This window comes from Zalophus californianus, chromosome 4 (genome assembly GCF_009762305.2).
Source record: "Zalophus californianus isolate mZalCal1 chromosome 4, mZalCal1.pri.v2, whole genome shotgun sequence".
Classification (NCBI taxonomy): Eukaryota; Metazoa; Chordata; class Mammalia; order Carnivora; family Otariidae; genus Zalophus; species Zalophus californianus.
Window position 1 is genome coordinate 37,946,001 of NC_045598.1, and position 24,830 is coordinate 37,970,830.

Below are 24,830 nucleotides of genomic sequence, written 5' to 3' on the forward strand. Positions count from 1 at the left end.
GGCCCTGCATGGCCCTGCCCGCCTCTGGCAGCCCCGCTCCCGCCGTTAAGTTGTTGTTTCTAATTTGTTGTGAGCACAAATAACGCAGCTCTGGGCAGAGCAAAACTAGACAGGCCCTGAGGGGGGATCTGGGGCTCACCGATAGGTCAAACATTGGGCTTTGTGTTACAAGCTTCACAGTATCTATTCTGAAGGTTTCAAAACTCCCCCTGCTCCCTTCCTGGCCCTCTCCGGACTCTGGGCTGCTAAAATGCCCGGCTGGCTAACCGGTGGGTCTCAGATGCATCAGAGGAGGGGCTGCGGCGGGCCCAGGCAGCTGGCTTCGGGCCAGGGAAAATGTGTGGGGAGGGGCTCAGCGTCAGGCATCTGGGACAATGGGGCTGGGGGGCCAGGGCGGTCTGTCCATGGTCACTCTGCAGTGCAGTGAGATGTGCTGCTGGCTCGGGAAAGCAGGCCGCCCTGGTCCTGGGGTGGCTGGTCTTCCCTGGACCCAGCATGCTGTCTCTCCTTTCCAGGACCATTCATTTATCCCAGCACCCAGCAGGTGTGAATTCTGGCCCCCCACTGTGGCTTGGAATAAACATGTCTCTTCCCGGGCCTCAGTGTCCTATGCTGTAAAAAAAAGGAAAAGTGACACCTGGGGGAGGGGGAGTGGTGATGTGGTAGAGGCTTTGCAAGGGTCATGGCACTCTCTCCCCCTCTCCTCCCGTGTCTTCCTTCTGGGAATAAGGAAAATTGCATTGAACTCACTACTGAGAAACCTGGACTCTAGTCCCAGCTCCACCTTACTTCCCTGTGTGACCTTTCCCTCCCTGGGCCTCAGTTTCCCCTCCACATAAGCAGGAGCTTGAATAGCTCGACTTCTGAGGTCCAGAATTCCAGCATTCTCCTTCTTTCCTCCTCCGCTTCCTCCTCCTGCTCCTCTCAGGGGTGGGAGTGTGCCCGCGTGTGTGCATGTACGTGTGTGTATGTACGTGTGTGCGTGTGTGTGCACGTGTGTGCATGTACGTGTGTGTGCGTGTGCGTACACGTGTGTGTGTGCATGTACGTGTGTGTGTGTGTGTGTGTGTGCGTGTATGACCTGGGGGCAGGGAAAGGGAGAGTCCTGCAGAGGATGGGGTGGCGGTTAGGAGAAAGGGGGACCAGGACTTCCCGTGCCAGTGGGGCTCAGAGCTTTCTTAGCAGCTAAGGGCACTTGGGGCTGTTTAATCATTAAAAGGAAGGAACGAAGCCAGGAGCGCCTCAAAGTCCAGCTGGTGGTGAGTGACTCTAACAGAGGAGCATGGAGCTGGCAACAGTGGGGCCTGGAGCGTCAGGAAATGGGGTCAGGACTGTGACAGCCCCACGCTCAGCACCGGGCTCTGGAGTCAGCCTGCATGCCTACGACATCGCGGTCCTGGTTGTCTACTTCGTCTTTGTCATCGGCGTGGGGGTCTGGGTGAGTAGTCCCAGAGGTTGGGGCCTGGCAGGGGAGGTGGGGCAGGCTCTCATCTCTGGCTGGTGGTGGAGCTGGAGGCAGGGTGGGCAGAAGGAAGGCAGATCAGGGAAGCACAGGGTTAAGATGCAGAGGCCTTCAGAAATCCATCTCTCCAGGCCCTTTTTTATAGACGGGCAGACTGAGGCCCAGAGAGGGGTGTGACTTGCCTGAGGGCACACAGCGAGCTGAGGCTGGCCAGGCAGGAACCCCCATCTCCCGACTCCCTGTCTCTATGCATCTGCTGCCTTGGGCCCCACCCGTCCCTGGCAGCCCGATCCCCACCCCTGCCCTCCTTCCCGTACCAAGATGGCCAACTCTGCGCACGCTCCACTCTTGGCCTACCCCACCCTCCACAGGTAGGTGTCTTGGCAAGGAGTAGTGCTTTCTAATGGAGCTGGGGTTTGTGTGCTCATGGGAAGGAAGCTCGGCAAGTCCAAAGGCCCTTCTGCTCAACATTGTTCACCAGAGCCTCAGCCCTGGGGCAAGGGGCCAGGCTCTGAGGTCAGGGAGTCCTGAGTTCAGATCCCGGCTCTGACAGAGCCACGGAGCCCTGGGAACGTGCAAATGCTCTGTGAGCCTCCGTTTTCTCGTGTGGACAGTGAGAACGATAAAGACTGCCCCACAGAGGGGTCATGGCCCTGAGTAACATGACACACCAAAGCACCTGGCCCAGTGCCCTGCATTGCAGGCAACAATACCGGGCAGGTGTCATCATGGCTCCTTCGGGAGACGGGCCAGCCCCCTCAGATGCTCCTGGGCGGCAGTGATTCGAGTCCCAGCCCGTCGTGACCCCGTTATGGTGGCGGGGTCACGAACCCTCTCTGGGCTTCAGTTCCCTCAGCTGTTTAGCGGGGTGAACAGTCCCTGCCTCCCAAGGCTGGTGTGAGGAAGAAATGAGCACACAGCTGATCACCGACTCCTGGCAGGAAAGGCACCAGCTCCTCAGTGACTTTGGACAAGTTGCTCCCTGACTCAGGCCTCAATTTCCTCATGTGTGAGAGTTCCTTCTGCTCATCTGGCCTGCCTGAGAGCCAGAGGTGACAGGTGAAGTTCAAGCAAAGGCTTCACAAGAACCAGCCCCTCCCCCTCATCACTCCCTAGCGACTAGGGACATTTCCTTGGGGGCAAAGAATCCCCTTTTACGTTTCTCTTTTCCCTTCTTCTCCTTCAGGTATCTCTCCCATCTCTAGACCTAATCAGAGACCTGTTAGCTTCAGCATCTTTTTTTTTTTTCTTTTAAGATTTTATTTATTTGTCAGAGAGAGACAGAGAGAGCGAGCACACAAGCAGGGGGAGCAGCAGGCAGAAGGAGAGGGAGAAGCAGGCTCCCTGCTGAGCAAGGATGCCTGATGTGGGACTCGATCCCAAGACTCTGGGATCATGACCTGAGCCCAAGGCAGACACTTAGCCAACTGAGCCACCCAGGCTTCCTGAGCTTTAGCATCTTAATAAAGTCTTCAAGTTTCTGCTTCCCTGCTCACCACGCTGGCTCCCAGCCCTTGAGGCCCCAGAGGAAATTCATTCACATCCACTCTCCTCTTGTTCTTCAGAGGAGGGGTCTGTGCGGGCTCCTGCACAGGCTTCACAGCGTGGTCCCACTCCAGGCCCCGGGCAGGAGAAGCCCCAGACGGAGCCCTCCCTCTGCCTGGGGCTGCAGGGCTTTCTGCCATCCAGGCCCCAGTGCGGGAGTCCTGCAGAAAGGAGGGAGGGGGCGGCCTCCGTGCAAGCCCGAGAATCAGATACAAATAATTTCCTGAAACGAAGGTTGGACAGAGGGAGGGTTAAGGGGACAATAACCGTATCTTGCACACACGTCCAGCACAGTGCTATTCGCGAAGGCTTTAACCTCTGCTGGCCCCTTGGCTCTTCACACCAGCCCTGGCGGACGAACCGTGAGGCCCAGAGAGAGGCTGTGTCCCTCCCAAGGGCGGGTAGAGTAAAACCAGTGAAACTACCCATCTGGTTCTCATGGTCTGGGTGCCCCCCCCAGCGCCTGACCCAGGAAGAGGGACCTGAGGCGGGGCAGAGGTGCGGGAGCTCGGGAGACCCTCACCTCTCTCCCCTTCCTCACCAGTCATCCGTTCGTGCAAGCCGAGGCACCATTGGTGGCTATTTCCTGGCGGGGAGGTCCATGAGCTGGTGGCCGGTGAGTCGATCGTCCTCCCTGTCCCCTCCCACCACTGGATCCTCGTCTCGTCTTCTCTCGCCTTGACCAAGGCAGCAGCCCCCTGAGTGGGTTTCCTGGAGCTCTGGGTTCCTTCTCTGTGGTCCCCAGGCACCCCACAACCCAAGAGATCTTGCCAATGCACACCTCGGGTAAGTGCGTCCTAAGTGTGCGCCCTCAGCTGGACACTGCACCTATAGACATAACCTAGAATGTTCCTGTCCCAGAGAAGCTCAGATTAGCTGGGCAGACAGACTCACAGACAACAGGAGGGAAGGAGAGGGGCTGTGAGTGCCTCTGGGAAGCCTCTGACCTCAGCCAGGGGAGGTGGGAAGGAGACATACCTGCTTAGTACCGTGGAGCAGTGAGGTGAGGGGGATCACAGACATCAATCCCCAGCAACCTCAGGGAATCGATCCTGACACCTTTGCAAACCCCAGTCTCTTCTATCTGACCACCTCACTTGTTTCTCTTGGTCCTCAAAACTGATTTCCTCTTCCTGAAATAGCACGGTGGGAGGTACGCCCTGCCTGGAAATCGAATCTTGGGATTGTCAGCCCCTGTGGTGCTGAGGCTGTGACACGCCCAGTCACGCCCAGGTCACACACACGTGTGTGCATGCACTCACAAACCACCAGCCACCCCTACACCCCGTTCTGGTTCTCACCACTTTCCCCACCTGCGCTGGCGACAGACTCCCTGAAGAGAAGAGGAGGTCCAGGACCCTGACAGAGCTCTCTGGAAGGTTCCAGTATCTGGGACAGGAGGAGGTAGGGCCAGGGAGCTCTCACGCCCTCAGCATGAGAGAATCCCCAGGAGTGCAGGGGGTGGAGGGCCTGGCAGTTCACAGGGACGGTGACACTGGGTTCCTCAACAGGAGACAGCAAGCCTCCTGGAGGCCATTCTGCTCAGCTGATAACATTCCCTCCCCACCGTCCCCCATCACAGCTCTGGAGATGAGTCAGTAGGAGGGACAAGAAGCAGGAGAGAGCACCTCTCTGGTCCGTTCCGGGAGAGTGACCAGGGGCTGTCCTGGGCGCCCGCCAGTCCTGCAGAGAGCAGGTCTCCCTGCTCCACGTGAAACTCTGTGTCTCCCTGTAGGGGTGAGGAAGCAGGAGGAGGGTGCTCCCAAGATGAGCGGCTGTGGAGACAGGCAGCCCCGGTGGGCGGGGCCATGAGCTGGGCCTCCTGTACTGGGCTTCCTGCCCTGCTGAAGCCTGAGCAGGACCAGCCCTGCTTAGGGGGGTCTCCGTCCCATTTGTAGCCCTGGAGCTTGCATGTCTAGGTGTCCAGGTGTCTGTGACAGAAGTCCCATAGCTTTGTGCCCCTCCCTACTAGGCCAGTCCTGAGAAGTGCCTCATTCCCCTCCCTATACCCCAAAGAGAGTGTGTGGCTGGGAAGCCAAGAGCAGAAGGAGCAACAGCATCCCTGCTCCAGAGGGGCCTGTCTGGTCCCCCTGCCAACCCTGATGGCCGATGTCTCCTTGAGTTGTGAGCTGGGAGCCCTGCACTGAGTGGGGGCGAGGCCCCTCCCTGCTCCGAGAGCAGCCTCGGGAAGGGCCCAGTGCTCTGTGCTCTGGCTAGGTGCTCCAGCCCAGCCCCACCAGCATCCCCAGGACCACCTGAATGTGAATGTGTGTGTGTGTGTGTGTGTGTGTGTGTGTGTGGCAGCAGGCTGTGGCTTCAGCAATGAGCAACATCAGGCCAGTTGTAATCTCTGGGCCTTTATGTTCTAGGCAGTCTGTTCTCTGAATGTCTCAGTACCTTTCCTTTCTTTTCACTTTCTATCGCCCAGCACCCCCAGAACAGGCAGTGGGAACAGGTGAGTCCCCACATTTTACAAGTGGAGAATCTGAGGATTTGCAAGAGGAAGTGATTTTATTAGGGTGACACAGGGAGCAAGCCCAGAGCGGAGCTCTTCCCCTCTGGCCCCGGTCGTGTCCCCAAGGCCTCGCCTCCTCCCAGGCCCCAGAGCTCCTCCCTCGTCCCTTTCCCTGCCCAAGGAAGGATCCCATCAAATAATCAAAGATGACAGTAATGAGTGCTTATTAGGTGCCCAGCAATAATCATGCACTAGTTACTGGAGTCAGACAGCCAGGGCTCAAAGATTCTGTCACTCACTAGTTCTGGAGCTCGGGCAAGCCATTTATCTGTGCCTCGGTTCCCTCCTCAGTCAAATGGGGATAATGATGGGACATCCAGCCCAGAGCTGTGGTGAGGGCTGCCTGAGGAAACCTAGAACAGCACCCGACACTTGGCGACGCTGCTTCCATACTAACCGTGATGTTGTCCTTCTATCAGTGTCTCTGTGGCCTCAGAGTAGTTGGCTGCCTCCTGGAGAAACATGACTCAACTCGGAGGCTGGCCCAGCCTGTGTTCAGCCCCTCGGCTCCTCCCTCTTCCTGGTCTTGCCCTGGAGCCTGGAGGCACTGGGGTGGCGGGGGCCTCCCCATTCCCTCTCGTGGGGACTTCCCCTCCTCCCCTAAGCATCCTCGTCTCTGGAGGCCCCTAGATGGACGGCCCCAGTGCAGAGCCTTCTCCTCCCTCCATGACCCTGCTCTCCGTGGCTTTCCTTCTTTCCCACTTGGCCACTCACTGCGTGGCCTGAAGGCAGTGGCTTTGTTTTTCCCAACATTATTTCCTTCCTCTGTAAATTGAAAAGATTAATGCTCATCTCTCGATATGTTTATGCAGATTAAGTGTATTGGTGCATATTAAATGCCTCGCACAGTGCCCGCATACAGGAGGTACCCAGTAAATGTCAGTTCCATCCCTCCTTCTCTGTGCTCCCTCATGTGCCCTCCTTCCTCTGATCTCAGATTTCCTGAGCCTGGCTCCTGCTCTGTCCACAGCTCCTGAAGCCCATGGTCCTGGCTCCGGGCTGATTTGGATTAAAACTGACCCTGACCCTTGACCCCACTTGTGCCCTGCAGATTGGAGCCTCTCTGATGTCCAGCAATGTGGGCAGTGGCTTGTTCATTGGCCTGGCTGGGACAGGAGCCGCTGGAGGCCTTGCTGTGGGCGGCTTCGAATGGAACGTAAGGAAGCTGGCCTGGAGGCTTCTCAGGGATAATGGAGGTCTGAAGCCCCTCCGCCCCCCATCCCAGGCTTTAGTGCTGAGGGGAACCTTGGAGGTGCCTGGGGAGGCTGCATGGTAAATCCAGAACCCATTTTACAGATGAGGAAATCAAGGCCCAGAGGACACAGAGGAACTCATCAGAGGTCACACAGCACTAAGATTAGGTCCCAGGTCCCTTGTTCCCAGCTCGGTGCTCCCCGGCATCATGATGTGGGGGAGGGGGCTGCCCCTCCATCTGCATCTAGGACATGGATACCTGCTTCTCTCCACTCTCCAAGGCAACTTGGCTGCTTCTGGCCCTGGGCTGGGTCTTTGTCCCGGTGTACATCGCCGCCGGTGTGGTCACAATGCCGCAGTACCTGAAGAAGCGGTTTGGGGGCCAGAGGATCCAGGTGTACATGTCTGTCCTGTCTCTTATCCTCTACATCTTCACCAAGATTTCCGTGAGTACCCACTCCAGTGTGGCCATCTTATCCTTCTGAAAATGCTGAGTTTATTTTTTTAAGAGTTTATTTATTAGAGAGAGAGAGAGAGAGAGAGAGAGAGCACTAGCAGGGCGAGGGGGAGCGGGAGAGGGAGAAGCAGGCTTCCTGCTGAGCAGGGAGCCTGATGCGGGGCTCCATCCCAGGACCCTGGCATCATGACCTGAGCCGAAGGCAGACGCTTAACCAACTGAGCCACCCAGGCGCCCGAAAATGCTGAGTTTACATCATGGCTTATTGCTGGATGTAGGGATGGATGGATAGATAGACAGATAGATAGATAGATAGATAGATAACAGGTAGGTAGAAGGAAGGCAGGCAGGGAGGGAGGGAGGGAGGAAGAAGGGATGAATCCACATACCTTCAATGCAAGCTCCCACTCAGCAGTGGAGTGATCACAGATGGATGAGAAATGTCTGTTGTGTAAATGACGTCCCTCTATTCAAAGGGTTACTCATCTAGAGCGCATTCATTCATTTATCTTTCCGCTAATTGATTCTCCATTCAGCACCATGCACTAATTACCTAGAATGTTACAGTTAGAAAGGTCCTTGTTCTTCCTCCACTGACCCACACTTAGAAAACAAACCTAGGGCAAATGGTTTGCCCGTGTCCACACAGGATGTAGCCATGGGACTGGAACTGCAGTTTGGGTCCCGTGCCCCGGGCCAGGGGTCCTTGCACACTGTCCTGTTGTAGCCCTGGGATGGGTTCATGAAACAACCGTGCAGTGGGGTCAGCAAGAAGGCACTGAAAGGGGCCGAGTCTGTGAGCTTCCAGGTCAAGAGTCGGGAAAACTGTATAGCCGCTTGTCTACCAAGGCTTGAAAATGAGCCCAAGTCAGCTCAGGCAAAGGACGTTCTCTGAGTCCCCTAATAAACCTGAGCGCGCAGAGCGTCCGGAAGTCCTCTCACTGGGCTCCCGGCCCGGCCCGTCAGCCAGGGCCCGCCTGCAGCTGCAGGGGCCTCTGCTCTGCTGGGGAGCAGGCAGCGAGCTTCTGGGTGCCTGCTTTCTCTTCTCTGACCCCTGCTCCCCACTTCACCTCCTCTGTCTTCACTTCACTCCTTCACCCCTGCCTTCAGGGCAAGACTCTCCTATCTGCGCCACCAGATGACATTGCTCCGGGTTTCAAAGTTTTATGTGGTTCTCCTTTGCTTGACAATCCCTATGGCTCCTCAGCATCTGCAAGGTCAAGCCCATCCTCAGCATGGCACTTGAGGGTCACCCTCATCACGTGATGAGGACTGACAGCACTTGATATCGCTGAGTAGGAGGCGACATACCCTGGTGGCCACAGCGAGGGCCTCAGGTGACCTGGACTCCTGGGTCCCGGCTCTCTGCAGACCGACATCTTCTCTGGAGCTCTCTTCATCCAGATGGCCTTGGGCTGGAACCTTTACCTCTCCACGGTGATGCTCCTGGCAGTGACGGCCATCTACACCATTGCCGGTAGGGCCGAGGGCAGGTCTCACTGGGGTGCGGGCACCGCGAGCAGAAACCGAGAGACAGGGAGAGGTGGAGAGGGATGCCTAGGGATGCAGCAGTGAGCAGGGGTGCGGCTAGGAGACCGTCATCAGGACTGGAGTCACCAGGACTGCTCCAGACAAAGCCACCAGCCCTCCTTCCCCTGTGTCCCCCAGAGCACCTCTCGCAGGCCTGGGCACCTGGGACCCTGGCTTGTGGCTAAGTCAGCCTGCAAAGATGGGGAATTTCCATGGTGTTGGGAGGGGAGGGAGGGAGGCTTCCCGGTGGAGCTACCAGCACAGCAGAGAAATAGCCCTGGGGTGTTAAAAACAACAAGAGCTAACTGAGGCACAGTGGCCACACTCAGGGGCCGCTGAGGAGAGAAAGAGCTAGACCGGAGCGCCTGTAGCCGGGAACGGCCAGTCGGGGGAAGGCAGGTGGCCAGAACCCACCTGCTAAGAGGGCTCCCCAGTGTGGCCAAGCACAGGGCAGACACCCAGAGAAGAACCCGCTGTTGGTGCCGACTGATGAGCCCTCTCCTTGGGTCTGCAGGGGGCCTCACAGCCGTGATCTATACAGATGCTCTGCAGACAGTGATCATGGTGGGCGGTGCCCTGGTCCTCATGTTTCTGGGTAAGGAAGAGACCTGAATACACCCCACCATCATGTAGGAATTGCTCTCTGATCTATCTTGGGCTTTCACCTCTGTGGTTTGATTAGAACTTTCCAGAGCATCCCACCACCCCCACTGCCAGGATGGGGTTACCAAAGAGCAGAGTTCTTGCTATACCAGCTAAGGGTCTGAGCCCCACATCTCTCCCCCATTCCCAAGTCCCATACCAGTTCCAAGCCCCAGGGCCCCACATGGGACTGGAAGCTAGGGTAGGGGCATGAGACACCCAGTGGGTCTCAGGGCTGTGTCACTAACTGTGGTCTCTCTCCACAGGCTTTCAGGAGGTAGGCTGGTACCCAGGCCTGGAGCAGCGGTACAGACAGGCCGTCCCTAATGCCACAGTCCCCAATACACCTGCCATCTCCCCCGGTCTGATGCCTTCCATATGCTCCGGGACCCTGTGAACGGGGACATTCCTTGGCCAGGCCTCATTTTCGGGCTCACAGTGCTGGCCACATGGTGCTGGTGCACGGACCAGGTGATGCCCCAGCCAGGCTTGGCCCAGCCCATCACAACCTGGGGTGGCTCCCTGCAGGAAAACCATGCATCTAGATGCAGAGAGGGTCGGGGCTTGTTTCAGGACCACCTCAGGGCCCACCTGTGACTGAGCTGAGCCCCACCTGACCTGAGTGGCCTGCCTCCACCCCCCCCCTTTCCAGGTCATTGTGCAGAGGTCTCTCTCTGCCAAGAATCTGTCCCATGCCAAGGGGGGCTCTGTGCTAGGGGGCTACCTGAAGATCCTGCCCATGTTCTTCATCGTCATGCCCGGCATGATCAGCCGGGCCCTGTACCCAGGTAGGAGCTGGACAACGCTGCACTGGTGGTGGGGGTGAGGGGTGGGGAGGGGGTGTCCCATGCTATTTCTATTAAGATACGTATGTGTTAGGCTTTGTGGGCCAAACATACAATAAGTATTTCAGAAGAAGAAATTTGTATCTAAATGTCATTTTAAAATCCTACACTCCCTTTATGAGGGAAAGACCAAAGAAGGCATTCTCGGTACCTTCCAAGGATTTTTGCCGTTTAGCAAGATATAAGGCCTAAAACCCACAGGAGTCTGTCAGGCTTTGCAGGGTAGTATGTGGTCAAGAGATTTATTGGAGACAGCTAAATCGTGGTACCCAGACATCTGCCTGCCCCTTGAACCTCTGGCTCCTGCAAGAGATGCTGGTTCCTGCCAGAGTCACCAGGATACACTTTCCTGTAGTTTTTTTCCTGTTTGAAAGCAAATATTGGGCCAAAGCAAGGAGGCACAGGAAGACTTGGCTCTAATGGCCCTCACTTCTTCTATAGATGAGGTGGGCTGTGTAGACCCTGACATTTGCCAAAGAATCTGCGGGGCCCGAGTGGGCTGCTCCAACATCGCCTACCCCAAGCTGGTCATAGCCCTCATGCCCGTCGGTGAGTCCTGTCTCCCCACGCCACCCTTCACGTCATCCCCCAGCTTCCTCCAATCCCTGCTGCCCAGGAGGGTTTGCATTAATGGTGGACATGGACGGGAATAGGGAATGAGAACCTTCACCTCCACACCTCCTTCCCCCAACACACGTGAGCGTACACACACACACACACGTGCACGTGTGTATGCGCACGCACACACACACACACACACTTCTCACAAGTGTCTATAAAGCACCCACTCTGGCTCTAATCGTGGAGATGCAGGAATGAAAGGCAGGCCCCTGAGCTCGGGCTTTATGCCATCCCCAGGACACCTGGGCTCACTGAGGATACAATGCTATGTCACCAGTGTGGGGACACAGTGGGGCTGAGGGAGCCCTAAGAAGACACCTGACCCGGCCCAGGGGAATGTTGGAGAAGGTTTCCCAGAGGAGAGGAAATGGAGCTGAATCCCAGGGAACATCTTAGGCAGACGAAGCTAGATGCAGGTGGGAAATGTCATTCGGGGAGGAGGGACTATGTGTGCGAAGGCTGAGGGCTGACAGAGAGCAGGGTCTGAAGCAGCCCCGCAGGGTTCACCTGCAGAGGAATGGACGACAGTGGTGGAGAGGAGGCCGTGGCCACACCTCACCGTGGAGCAGAGCCTTTCCTCTGGGTTTTAGGCCAGAGCACATGAGGGGATTTGAGCTTCTGAAGGACCAGTCTGATGGAGGGCTCACTTTGCAGGAGGCAGAGGAATGGGGTGCTGGTGGCCGGGCCAGGTCTGCGGTTTCAGGGGTGGACAGAAGGGGTTTAAAAGATCTTCGTGAGGTAGAGGCGGCAGGATTTGGTGACTGATTACATTTGAGGGAGGAAAAAGACGGAGGGGTCTAGAGAGGGCTCCCACGTCCTGGGTTTACAATGATATCGAGAGTGGGGACATAGGGAAAAAGCCAGGGTTAGGAGGGAAGTCCTTGAGTTGAGCTTTCCCCTCCCTCCAGTAGAACAAGAAATGAATCAAAGAAATAGTAGAGATGGTAGGAGGCCCGGCTAGGACAGGCCGTCCACAGTGGGGGCTGATCGAGGGAGGTGGGAAGGAAGGGCAGCAGAGGAGGGGGTCCAGGGTAACCGAGTGTCTGCTATGGCGACTGGAGTTTGCTAACCAAAGGAAGCAACAGAAGGCCCCGGAGGAAGGTGCTGGCCTAGGTTTGTTTGGAACGCCTTGAGTCTTCCAGGGAGACCTCCAGGAGGTGATTAAATCCTTGGACTGGGAGGAAAGAGGGCCGAGGTGGGCTGACAGAGAGTGGTCTCCCCAGGGACGCATGAGTGGTTGTTTCTAGAAGCTTGATCATTAGAGTCATAGAGACCTCAGATATCAGTGGGTTCCACCCTCTCCTGCTATGCGGGGGGAGGGGTCCAGAAAGGAAGGAACTAGTTTAAAGATCACACAGCTAGTTGCTTGCAGAACCAGGAAACCAACCCAGGCCTTCTGCCTCCCAGTCCACGGCCTTAACCTGGCACCACCGTGTCCATGAGAAGGCACAGAGACTGAAAACACTCCATTCTTAACAGGCACCCTCCTCCCCACCAGGGGCCCCTAACCAAGTGTCTACAAGCTCTGAAGCCCAGATTGAGGTGTCAAAGCTACAGGGTCACCTGGGCCCATCGCTCTTAGTGATGCAGATGAGGAGGCTGGGCCTGGGCAGGGGCGGTGTAGGGGACTCACTCAGGGCCGTGGCGCTTATCCGGAAGCGGGCCTCCAGGTCTCCCGGATTCCTCATCCGCACGGATGGGAACCTCATGCAATAGCATCCCCACCCCCACAACCCTGGTTCTGCTGGACCCGTAGCCACCGTGGCCCCTGGCAGAGCTGGCCTTCCCAGGCTGGCTGCCCATGGAGACCTCGCCTCTCCCCAGGTCTGCGGGGCCTGATGATCGCCGTGATCCTGGCCGCCCTCATGAGCTCACTCACCTCCATCTTCAACAGCAGTGGCACCTTGTTTGCCATTGATGTGTGGCTGCGCTTCCGAAGGAAGGCTACAGAGCAGGAGCTGATGGTGGTGGGCAGGTGCACGGGCCCCTCCTTCTGGAGCGCCCCCTCCCAGCAGGCAGAACCCCTCTCCCCTCTCCTCCTTGTCCTGGGCTGCCCTTGGCGGGGAGGGGGATGAGGTGGGGTCTGGGCCCAGACTGGCAGTCAGAGCACCTGGTTCTAGCACCAACTTCCTACATGACCTCAGGTGAGTCCCTTCCCAACTCTGGACATTCCTCTGCTTCCAGAATAAGGAGAGAAAAAAAAAAAGTCTCTTCCCGGTCTGTTCAACTTTCTCTTTCTCTGATCAACAGAGTAAGTGAGAGAAGCTGACAAAGCATTTAAGAAAGGGAAGGTGAACTGTATGGGGGGGGGGGCTAGTTAGCAAGCAGCTCACCCCCAGGAGCTTTAGATCTGCCCAGCTGTTATCCCAGGAAAACAGAAAGCTTGTTAATTTAGTCCATCAGACTCACCCTAAGCATTCCCCTTGCATCACAGCTTGTGCGGGGGACACCGGGGCACCTTGTACTAGCCTGCCCTGAGGGCTGCTAATGGCAACAGGAGTGCAGGTAATGCAGCGTGGGGCCACCTCAGCCGGGAAGTTCGCAGGGAGGCTGTCTCCAGTGGACGCAGAGCCTTGAACAGCAAGCTGGAGAACTTGAACTTTATCTCCTTGGTTTTGATTTTGTGCTTTTCAAAGTATCACTTGGTGGCTTATTTTCTTTTTCTCCCTAGGCTTGTCGTTTACACTGGGTTAAGGGGCACTTCCCGAACTCTTTGCTTCATAATTTAAGGCTCTGTGACTCAGGTGTCTGGGCTAACACGCGGGGCCTGAGCATTTAAGGATCTGCGAGGGGAGGGATGAGCAACTACCACTTGGGTAGCTGCTGCTCTAGTGGGGCCTGAGGGGGAAAATGAGGGAGGGAAAGGAGAGGAGAGGACAAGTGCGCAGAGGCATTTCCAAAGACCCCTCCTTCATTCTTGTACTCAGCCTGTTGCACTGCCTTTTATTTCATCCATAAGTGGGGTTTGAGCACCATCTCCTGGCCGTGTGCATTATTGCATCCAAGAAAAGTTTTCAACTTGTTCGCACAAAATCATAAGAGAGTGCTTTAGGGTTCTTGGGCCTGAGCCAGGATCAGTTGAGGGGGAGTCAGGAGGAGAAGGTGGGGTCCCCACTCTGAGCTAAATGTCAATGTAAGGGAGCAGTGGGTTAGAGCTGGAGGAGCACAAAGAAGGGAAAAGTCTCTGGAACTAAAGCCATCCTAGAGAAAGGGGCTGTCCTGCACAGGGTTTGGATGCAAAAGAGAAGAAAAGGCATCCAAGCCAAGACCAGAGGCCATTTACTGAAGTCGGGGTTGTTGTAAAAAGTATGGCTTTCTCCCTGAAGAGCAGGTGGCCTACATGACCTCACAGACCCCAATTCAAAAATCCTGGTTTTCTTGGATTCTGGAATTCTGATATTCTGGGATTTTAGAGGCCTAAATTTCTGGAATCTTAGCATTTCCAGTCTCCTAGCATTATCGGACTCAGTGACCATGCATTCCCTTCCCTTCTCCCTTCCCAGTTTCTGTGCCCCTCCCATCCCCCCTACCCCATGCCTATGCCGCCCTGTGCCCTCCTCACAGAGTGTTTGTGGTGTTCCTGGTTGTCATAAGCACCCTCTGGATCCCCATCATCCAAAGCTCCAACAGCGGGCAGCTCTTCGACTACATCCAGTCTGTCACCAGCTACCTGGCCCCGCCTATCACCGCCCTCTTCCTGCTGGCCATTTTCTGCAAGAGGGTCACAGAGCCTGTGAGTGCAACAGGGCACCTGTCTCTCCCTGTACACCAGAGGGTCAGGAGGTCCGGTCTGTCTGCAGCCTGGTGTCTCTCTGAGACATATCAGACACACACACTGCCTCCTTTAGGCTTCCGTCTCCCCATCCATAGCATCGGGTTTTGATTCATTCGTTCACTTGACAAACATTCATTGATCCTATTATGGAGGCTTCTAGATGCAATGGTTTACTGGGTTCATGTAGGTCCACCATCACTGGGCCAGATGGGAGGAAAGATGACTCAATAAGAAATACCAATAAAGTCTGCTGTGAGAGTGGGGGTCAGGGGTACCTAACCCATGGGATGCCTGGGAGCGGGCCAGGGAAGCCTTCCTGGAGGAAGTGACATCTGATCCTAGGCCCGATGGGGAAGAGAAGAATGTTCCTGACACATGGAAGTGTGTATAAAAGGCCAGGACAGACGGGAGGATCTCTGGGGTCTGTTCCCTCTCTAAACCCATAACGTTCTGTATGTAGGCAAAATACTAGCCACAGATGGCCCCGCACATGCATCATTCACGAAACTGCTGAAAGGCCTGGGAGGAGCTAGCGGTGCCAGGACCATTGCCTTGGTTACCTCCAGGAGAACCTAGGAAAGAGGGGCCCGATTCTGCTGGCTGTGCTTTGGGGGCTAAGGGATGTCATGGACACAACTCCGCAGGGGCCACAGGAGAGCTCAAAGTCATTGCAAAGGACAACTCAGAAGCCCCTTTCCCCGGGGAGTACCCAGGCCGCTTGTTGACTGTTTCCTGAGGTCTAACCTCCCTGCTGATCACGATGGTACACAGTATGGCTCGGCTCGGCTGAATTCTGGGTGTTTCTGCTCATTCCAGAATTTTTTTTTTAAGATTTTATTTATTTATTTGACAGAGAGAGACAAAGTGAGATAAGGAAAACAAGCAGGGGGAGTGGGAGAGGGAGAAGCAGGCTCCCCGCTGAGCAGGGAGCCCAATGCAGGGCTCGATCCCAGGACCCTGGGATCATGACCCCAGCAGAAGGCAGATGCTTAGCGACTGAGCCACCCAGGCGCCCCTCATTCCAGAATTCTTGATATCAGGATCAGCATCTCATTTTTCTTAAAAAATACGAGCCCTCTGACCCTCACATACGGGGAACAGGTATAGGTTTGGGTCAAGTGGTGTTATAAACAAGATAGGGGAGTTGCCAGAGCTTTGCTTTGCTTTGCTTTACTTTGCTTTCTCTTTCTTCTTTTTCTTTCTTTCTTTCTTTCTTTCTTTCTTCTTTTCTTTCTTTCTTCTTTCTTTCTTTCTTTCTTTCTTTCTTTCTTTCTTCTTCCTCTTCTTCTTTCTTCTTCCTTTCTTTCTTCTTCCTTTCTTCTTTCTAGAAGAGCTCTATTCTGATTTTTTATTTATTATAACAGAAAATCAGGATGGGGGATCTTGGTTTTCCCTGCTCATTACAAAACCATATTCCATTCTAGTTGAATACTAAGCATCTATACTTAGTATATACTAATTTCTCTTATCATTGCGCACGAGAAAACTCCAAGCCAGTGAGGTTGAGTCTCTATTTCAATCATTCTGGAACAGAGCCAGGATCCAAATCCTTGTCTGTCTGACTCTGGAGCCTGTGCCCTCCCCAGGGCACCACTCTGCCTGCCTTTAAGTTCAGACAAAGCCTCAGCATTAACAGGGAGCTCACTAAGGTGGGCCTGCAAACACTGTAACAGACTGTGGCTTTGAGCTTGCTCGGGCCTCCCATGTCTACCCTCTCTCCACAGGGAGCCTTCTGGGGCCTCATGTTTGGCCTGGCTGTGGGGCTTCTGCGCATGATCCTGGAGTTCTCATACCCCGTGCCAGCCTGTGGGGAGGTGGACCAGAGGCCGGCCGTGCTGAAGGACTTCCACTACCTCTACTTTGCCCTCCTGCTCTGTGGGCTCACTGCCATCGTCATTGTAGCCGTCAGCCTCTGTACCACTCCCATCCCTGAGGAAAAGGCAAGTGGAGTGCTTGCGCTGGGGCTCCTCAAAATGCTGTCCCTACCCCCGGGGCTTGGGATTCTACCACTGAGTTTCATTCCAGTGGGTTGTCTCCTCTGTGGCCATACACACGTCCTTGGGACGGGGAGCTCACTGGACTATTCAATCCCAGGTGAAAAGTAATTCATTCAATTGGAAAATTACTCAGGGAGCACCTCCTGCGTGCCAGGCACTGTGGTAGGGTTACAAAGATGAATGGTCCCTGCCAGCGACTTTTGGGGACAGACACCAACGCCAACAGTTACTCTACCAAAAGAAAGTGCAGAAGGACCAAGCTCAAAGGGAGGGGCTGAGCACAGGGGGGCAGTCACCCCTGCGGGGCTGCAGAGGGTTCCCCGACAAGGTCACTTCGAGCTGGCCCTAGGGGAAGGAGGAAGGATTCGTTGGCCAGTCAAGAAACAGGTAGATGAGAAAAGACACAGCGTCCCAAGAGCAAGTGCTCCCCTCTCCCATGCTGACAGATTTTCCAGTCCTCAGTCATGGAAGCTGTCTTTTGAAACCTCTCATCTTTACATCATGGGCGGTCATGACAGGGCACTGCCATCTGCGTGGCTTCAACAACTGAGGTTTATTTTCTCACAGTTCTGGAGGCATGAAGTCTGAGATCAAGGTGTTGGCAGAGTTGTTTCCCCCGAGGCCCCTCCTTGGCTTGCAGATGTCTGTCTTCGCCTCTCTGTCGTCACCCCGTCTTCCCCTGAGTGTCTGTGTCCTAATCTCCTCTTCTTAAAAGGACACCAGTTGTATTGCATTAGGATCACTCTAATGTCCTCATTTAACCTTAATTACCACTTTAAAGGCCTTATCTGCACATATAGTCACATTCTGAAGTACTGGAGGTTAGGACATACGAATTGGGAGGGGGTAGAATTCAGCCCATAACAGAGCCCGTGCCAGAAGCTAGTCCCTGGAACATTGGGTGGAAGGCATTACTAACATCCCTTATCTGTATGGTGCTGGAGAGTTTGCAAAACCACTCTAGACCCTTGATGTCACTAATTCCTCCTACAAACAGAGGAGCCAAGAGAGGCGGGTCTCTCTGGCGGCTCGCTCCAGAAGTGATCTCTCCCCACTGCTTGAATCCTCAGCTTCTCCGCTGTCTGCTGCCTCACTCCCATACAGAAGTGTCTCCCACTCGAAACCCCCTCCCCGGACCCCGGCCCTCCCTAGTTACGCTGCCTCCCGCTGGGCTCCTCAACAGCCGACTTTGCAGGGTGATCACTCACAGCCTTCACTTCCCACCTCTTGTCTCCTTCTCATCCAGTCTGGCTGATGTCCCCCCTTTCCCCGAAATTGCTCTCACCAAGACCCCAATAACCTTCTTGTTGCTAGAAATTAACAAACATTCCCCCATCTTCATCCTCAGTGAGTTCTGAGGAGAACCAGCCACCACGGACCACTTCCTGCATCCCAAAGACCTCTCTTCTGCTCACGTCCATGACACATGTCCCTCCAGTTTGGTTTTCAGTGTCCCTTAGGGTCCCACCTATGACCTAAAACCCTTCTCACCCCACACTGTCACTGAGCTGTCCTATCCATACCCGGGAACTCAACAATCCTCTACAGGAAGATGAAACTCCATTCTCTCTCTCTCGCCCAAGATTCAAACCCAAATCCAGCTGCCTCCCATGACATAAAGAGACACCACCCATACACGGCTAATGACACATTGTGTAAGGATGAAGTCACACTAAGAGGTACTTTCAAGTGGAGAAGCAGTCTGGGCTCTCCTGAGACCGTACAAAGACATAGCTGGAAGCCAGCGGAAGGGTCCTGGAGGATGGCCGCTCACCCTGGGCTGCTGGACATGCCTGTAGGAATTTGGCAGCAGGGCAGGGGATACCTGGGCCAATATGTAACCAAGAGCTGCTGGGCCAGGAAAAGAGCTTTCTGGAAAGTACAGAGCTCAGATAGTCCTGGTTGGGTCCAACCAATTTCAGCTAGAGAACTTGCTGGATTTTCTGCTGCGCCACCAAAATGGGAGAAGAGAGAAAGCCACCAGGGCTGTCCAGGGGATGCAGGCTTGCTGCTCTGTCCCTGGACATCTCCACTCTGTGGCAGCAGGCTCTGCAGGCACTCTGTAGGCAGACTCTTCGAGCTCGTCCGCCACCCACCTGATGGTCCAAGGCAGGAATCTAAGAGCCATGTTCGCTTCTCCCTCACCCGAAGACCACACCCTTCTCCTCCCCCAGATGCTCTGTATTTCTTGCTCTGCTGTTCCAACAGCCTCCAGCTTGAATCTCTTCAATTCACTCCAAGAGATCTTTCTAAATCCCACAACTTAGAGTCTCTTCCTTTTGTCTAAAGTCTGCAGGGGCTCTCCATTGCCTATGAGTTTCTTCTTCCAAGGTAGGGTTGTGGAAGCCTTCTGTCATGGGGCACCTGCCTCTCTGTCCGGCTTCTTCCCTCCCAGGCTATGAGCGTAGAGCCTGGAGCAGGTGCTCAGGGGGAGCAGGTGCTCAGGGGGCGCAGCTTTTCAAAGGAAAGGGCATTTGGGCTCAGAGCCAGGCCTCCTGACTCGGTCCTGTGCCTGTTCCTCATGCTCCTCACTGCTCTGTTGGCCTCCCGTGAAGGTGAGTCCTCTTGTTCCACAGTAAGACTACCCCCAAGGGTACCCAAGTCAAGCAGTATTTTCTTTCCCTCCAGCTTGCTCGCCTGACGTGGTGGACACGGAACGGTCCCCACCCTAAGCTGGAGAAGGAGGCCCCGGAGGGCACGCCAGGGACATCAGAGATGCCATCTGGGGTGAGCCCTCTAGGAGGTGGAGGGAGAGAGAGCTCCAGCCAGGGCCAGGACCAGCATGGAGGTAGGCTGGGGGCATGCTGGGGGGCACACATCACAGAAGAGTAATGGGGATGCCATGTCATGGGGCCCCAGAGACCCTCCTTTGGGGCTCCCTGGGGATGGGGTCTCTGAGGGATGCCAAAAAAAAAAAAAAAGACCGTTCCTCCCTTCCCGCATGGCTATTAAACTATTTGAGAAATAAGACAAATAAGGAAGGCAGATAGGAGCCAAAATATAGGTAGAAAGATTTTGTTTGTATCTGTGGGGAGGTGCGTTTCCTTATGGTGAAGCCTGGTGTTAGACGGAGGTGCCCATCAGCCGCCTACCCCTGTGAGCCCAACATTGACAAGGAGGAGGGAGGGACACAACCAAGCATGTCCCCTCCATGCTTCCCAAATCTACCAGGAGGGGAGAGTCCCCTCTCTTCCCCTGGGTTGAATGAGTCTAAGGGCAGAAAAAAGAGTGTTACACTGAGTTCCCTCCAGATGGAAGGAAACAGGCACATCAAAGAAACTGGCCCCCACTTTATTATTTACTTATTTCCCACAGGGCTTAAAAATTCTGCCTAAAGTCACAGAGACGCATGGCTGTCCCTCACGGGATAAGAGCAGCCCTGGGTCCATACAGTTCTGTCCATCTTCATAAGGTTCCTCCAGCCTGACAGCCATTCCTATGGATATCGTCCTTGAGCTGCTGATGGGCCATATACGTTTTGCCTCATAGAGGTTCTTGCATGTGTTAGAATAGTACCTCAGTGAGATGTACTCCAAGGCCACACAGTCTCTAAAGTTGAAAATTGGCATAAGACGTGTTTCTGCTTTGGACATAATGCAACTATAACCTTCCTACAGTGTGATTAAACACCCATGTTAGAATAGTCTGATATAATGACATTATAGAGATTTCCTAAATTATAAAATTCCTAAGGGAAAATTATAGTCAAAAAAGTTAAATCAGGTTGCAAGTTAAAGCCCCAAATCAATTTCTCTTGCACTCAGGAATTAATAACTTAATGACATTTAAGTCCTAAATTTACTTCCTGCCTCAGCTAGAGGGAACCCCACCACCTGGGTAGAGTTGGGGTGCCTTTGTCAGCTGCCTTCTCCTTCAGGGCCTCAACAATGTCTTAGTTCCATTCCCAGCCTCTGGTGTCCACAATTTTAATAACTCATGTAAGTCAAGAGCATAGGTAAGGTCATCAAAGTGCCTGTTGGGTCGGACCAGAACAGGTCCCTCATCTTTGCCAGGTTCGCGGTGGGCGGGGGGGGGGGGCTTTTGCTCCCCTGAGGCCTGAGAAATTGCCCACCTTTCTTGACTCCCTCCACTTTGCTAAGGCCCTGCCTAGAGAAGCAGCCAGGTGCCTAGAGTTAATAACATCATAAGCTCCAGCATCCCACCAAGATCCAACACTCCCATCTTCTTGCCCAAGCTGCAGCAATTAAAAGCCAGTGGTCCACTATAAAAAGCTATGCGTAATGGAGAATGTAACCCTTTACAAACTTCCAAGGTCAAAACCCACATAGGCTGACTTCAGAAAGCACCACTAAAGCTCAAAGTCAACATCGTCCCCCGCCCCCCTGTCTAATCAGCTGCCCCAATAGTTCCAGTGTGTTTTGCTTTGCACAATGTGACCCCTTGTCTCTTTTTCAAACTTTGTGGTCCATGCACCAGATGAGGTCTCAAAACAGTTTCGCCCCGCATCATGGCAAGAACCAGGTCTTGCCCCTATAAAATGTATGGCAGGGAGGAATCGCAGGCCCTTCTAGGGAGGTAGATCCAAGGGAAGAAAGGGACGGGGAGAAGCTAGGAAGGTAGCTTCAGTGGGAGGAGGAAGGGCACCACTCGCGCTGTCCCGGCGGAACCCCAGCACGAAATAGACGGCCATGATCGTTGCGGCTTTCCCTGGCCGGCCCCTGTGCCGCAGGGCAGAGCCTATCCCTTGAGAAGCAGAGAAACTTCTGCTCCCTGTGGGGGGCTTGCTCCCCACAAGACGAAGGAGCACTTCCCACTCCTATAAGGCAGCCTCTGGAATCCCCCTCTCAAAAGGTCCACAGGCAGATGAAGTCTCATCCGTGTTGTCCTCAGGTTAAATAGTGAAACTGTCCTGAGGCAGGCCAGTGCGGAGTGGGAAAGTGGTTCCCAGTGTAGTTTTGTGTCCTAAAAAAAAAAAAAAAAAAAAAAAAAAAGATGAAAAAAATTTTAAGGACAGCCGAATAGATCTGAAAGAAGTGTACACATCCAGGTTGTAGACAGACTTAGATGGACTGGCTCACCAATAACCACCTAGTGACTTCTGAGCCTCGGAATTTGCACGTGACGCCCCGTGCATCATCTGCTTCTGAGGGCAGCCCTGAGAATCAGAAGAGAGTTCTTGGATAGGCTTGTAAAATGCTAAGACCTAGTATACTTGAAATGCCACACGCCTGGTATTGCTTAGTGCAGCCTTGTCGCTGTGTGACCTCAAGCAGGTCCCTTCCTTTCTCTGAGCCTTTTCCCTCCTGGGTAAGGAGGGAGCAGGACCAGATGGTCTCTTCATGGGACCAGAGATTGCACTCTGTGGTCACACTGAGCATACCAGGTACCAAGTTCCAAAGTCATTAAGATAATAAAGCATTTCCAGTGGGTTCTGTCCAACCTCAATGAAATATTTATTTTAATATGCTGTCTGCTAATGCAAAAAAAACCCAACTTTAAAAATACTTTATTACTTTCTTTAAGCTTAGTTTTTAAAGAACTGAGCTACTCTTTAACCTCAAAACAGCCCCATCCTGGTGCTGGGGAGCCAGGTCCGCACCGGCTCAGTCTCATGCACGTTTGGAACCTTATAGTTCCCAGAGCCTCTCCCCTGCTGCTCCAGCATGGGTCACTTTTCAAAATGCTAGCAAATGTCCATTCTTATCTGATGCTCAAAGCAACCTGGAGAAGAACCAAGCATCACGGTTAACCTGTTTGAGAGAGAAGCTGCAGCTCGGAGAAGCCGAGTGGGTGACACGCACAGGACCTCAGGCAGGCCAGTGCGGAGTGGGAAAGTGGTTCCCAGCCACCCTGGGAGAGATCGTGCCCCGTTCCATCTCATGCTCTGAATCGGGATGAGCCCCATCATCCTCACCCCGTCCCCAGTCCCCACTACCTGCATCACTGACAGGCTCTGCTGGATGACTGGACGCTGGGGCCAGATCTCTGTCCCAGTCCCAGCTGGGCGCCCAGTCTGTAAGCTCCCGGCAAGGCCCAGTGCCACCTGCCTTGTTTTCTGTGCTCCCCCACCACCCTGCCTTCCGTGTCTCACCGGCTCCCCCTCCCCTGCCCCTGTCACTCCCCTGTCTGCCACCTGGCCTCACCTCCCCTTCTGCTTCCCTCCCCCCCCCCCCCCCCCCCCCCCCCCCCCCCCCCCCACCCCCCCCCCCCGCTGTGGTCCTCAGCCCCGCGCAGGTGGTGGGGCAGGCTGCTGTGGGACTGGTTCTGCGGGCTGGCTGGCAGCCCCGAGCCTGCGCTGAGCCCCGAGGAGATGGCCGCACGCCAGCGGAAGCTGACCAGCATTGCCGAGGAGCCGCTCTGGAGAAGCGTCTGCGATGTCAATGCCATCCTGCTGCTGGCCATCAACATCTTCCTCTGGGGCTATTTTGCCTGACTCCGCAGACCTGGCTTCAGTGGAGACAGAGTAAACTGGACTGGAGCTGGGCCCGTCCATCATGCTGTGAAAACCGGGGACCACTGAGGCTGAGACGGCAGGAGCCCCTGCCCCAACCTGCACACTGGCCACGTGGGGAAAGGGAGACCAGAGAGGGCTCTGGGTTTGCTCAGGGCCACACAGCAGAACTCGCACCCAGGTCTTCTGATTCCAGCTCTTTTTCCATTATACTGCCTTATGTTCCTACCTCAGAAACACAGTTTCCACCCTCTTGGTGCTTCCATTTAGGAGCTTTTACTATACATGTATTTTGAGGCTTAAAAAAGTGGAAGATATAAGAAAAGGGTTGCAAAAACATTGCAAAAGTCCAAGTGCATCTTTGCTCACCTGTATCCCTTCCCTCCGCCCTTTGTCCTCTCCTCCCTCCCTCGTTCCCAACCCCTAGTCATCTATTTCCGGCAGGCACCGACCCAGGAGGGCCTTTACTTCCACTGTCAGACCCCAGGGAGTGAGGGACCAGGGTGGAATGTAAGCATGGTGACAGATGGTGTTTGGGCAGGGAGCTCTGGGGGGCTCTCCTTGGTGCCACTCAAATTCTGCCCCTTCCCACCATCACTTCTGAACACATGTGGAGTTTCCACTGCCTTGAGGCATTTAATGTACTTGCCACAACTGGGTCAGGATCCCACACCCTCTGGACCTGCCTCTGTGACAGTACCAATCACTCTCCTGTGATGTTTATCTCCCCGGCTAGGCTGGGTACTCCAAGGGGCAAGGACAAAAGACCAAGGGCCACGTCCCAAGTGACTATGTACCCAGAAAGTAAAAGCGTCCAATAAATGGTGAATTAGTAATTCCCTAAGGTCCTGGAAGGCTTCGCGTGGTGGCTGGCTGGGTAGTGACTTGGGGGGCCAGCTGGCGGGGAGGAGCCCCCTCCAGCTGGAGTGTGCACACCATGCCTCAGATGTCTGGAAAGGGACCACAGCCCTGCCCCGTTGCCAAGGACACAGTGAGAAGGTCCCTTCCTTTCTGTCTCGTGTCTAGGCTGCCCCTACTCTCATCTGACCCTCTTCGATGCTGCCTCTGATCATCACTCACTGTAAGTGACTACAAATAAAATTCTCGTCCTTTAAGGCTTAAACACAGCTGATTCTATGAACGCCTCCTGTTGCTGCTGCCTCCACATTTCCGTGTCTCCTGACCCTTGACCTCATCGGTGTCACCTCACCTGGCCGTACTTTCCTCACTGTTGCCTACTGACCATTACTGGGAACTCAGCTTTTCCCCCTCATTTTACCCAAAACCATTTCCTTGAAGCATTTGCGTGCAACCAAATGTACTGAGGGTTTGGGGAGGGAAAGAATCTTAAACCACAGAAGCACAATTTAAAATTAAGTACTGAACATCCCTATATTCGAAAGATTCTAGCAGCCTATGAGAGTTCCCCACGGGCCTCTGAGTCTCTAACCTCCTGCCGTCTGCCCTGCGGTGCCCACTCCCCTCCGCAGACTCTACTGTCCTGCAGGGCCTCCACCTCAGTGTCCCCTCTCTGTGATGCGAGCCTGTCTGGGTCCAGACCTCTGTCCTTTCAGCCAGAGATGCGTGGGCATGCTTCCAAAGGTAGTAGGGCCATGAGACAGGTAGCCACTCTCGTTCTCTACCCTCTTTGCCTGGTTGGTTCCTACTTATTCCTTACCTGGCCGTAAAAATTCTACACATCCTAAGGGAAGCCATATTTCCCAGTGATGACCTTACTATGATCAGCTGTCTTCCAAAGCAGCTAAGTCCCCAGCACACAGCATAGAGTCTCATGGTCCCCTGACTTTACCTTTGAAGAAAATGTCAGAGTGACC

General features: G+C 54.6%; 1 protein-coding gene across 1 annotated transcript; it reads left to right on the top strand.

Annotated features, from left to right (window-relative positions):
- Positions 1–1,282: 1,282 nt before the first annotated feature.
- Positions 1,283–24,110, top strand: SLC5A9 (solute carrier family 5 member 9). Its single transcript, XM_027612612.2, is given in 15 exon segments — positions 1,283–1,438; positions 3,552–3,623; positions 6,574–6,678; positions 6,998–7,162; positions 8,545–8,650; positions 9,218–9,298; positions 9,612–9,686; positions 9,689–9,816; positions 9,998–10,133; positions 10,632–10,739; positions 12,636–12,786; positions 14,376–14,544; positions 16,311–16,526; positions 19,212–19,371; positions 22,769–24,110. Coding segments are annotated over 15 exon segments (2,037 nt in total). The 3' UTR covers positions 22,978–24,110.
- The last annotated feature ends 720 nt before the right edge of the window (positions 24,111–24,830 follow it).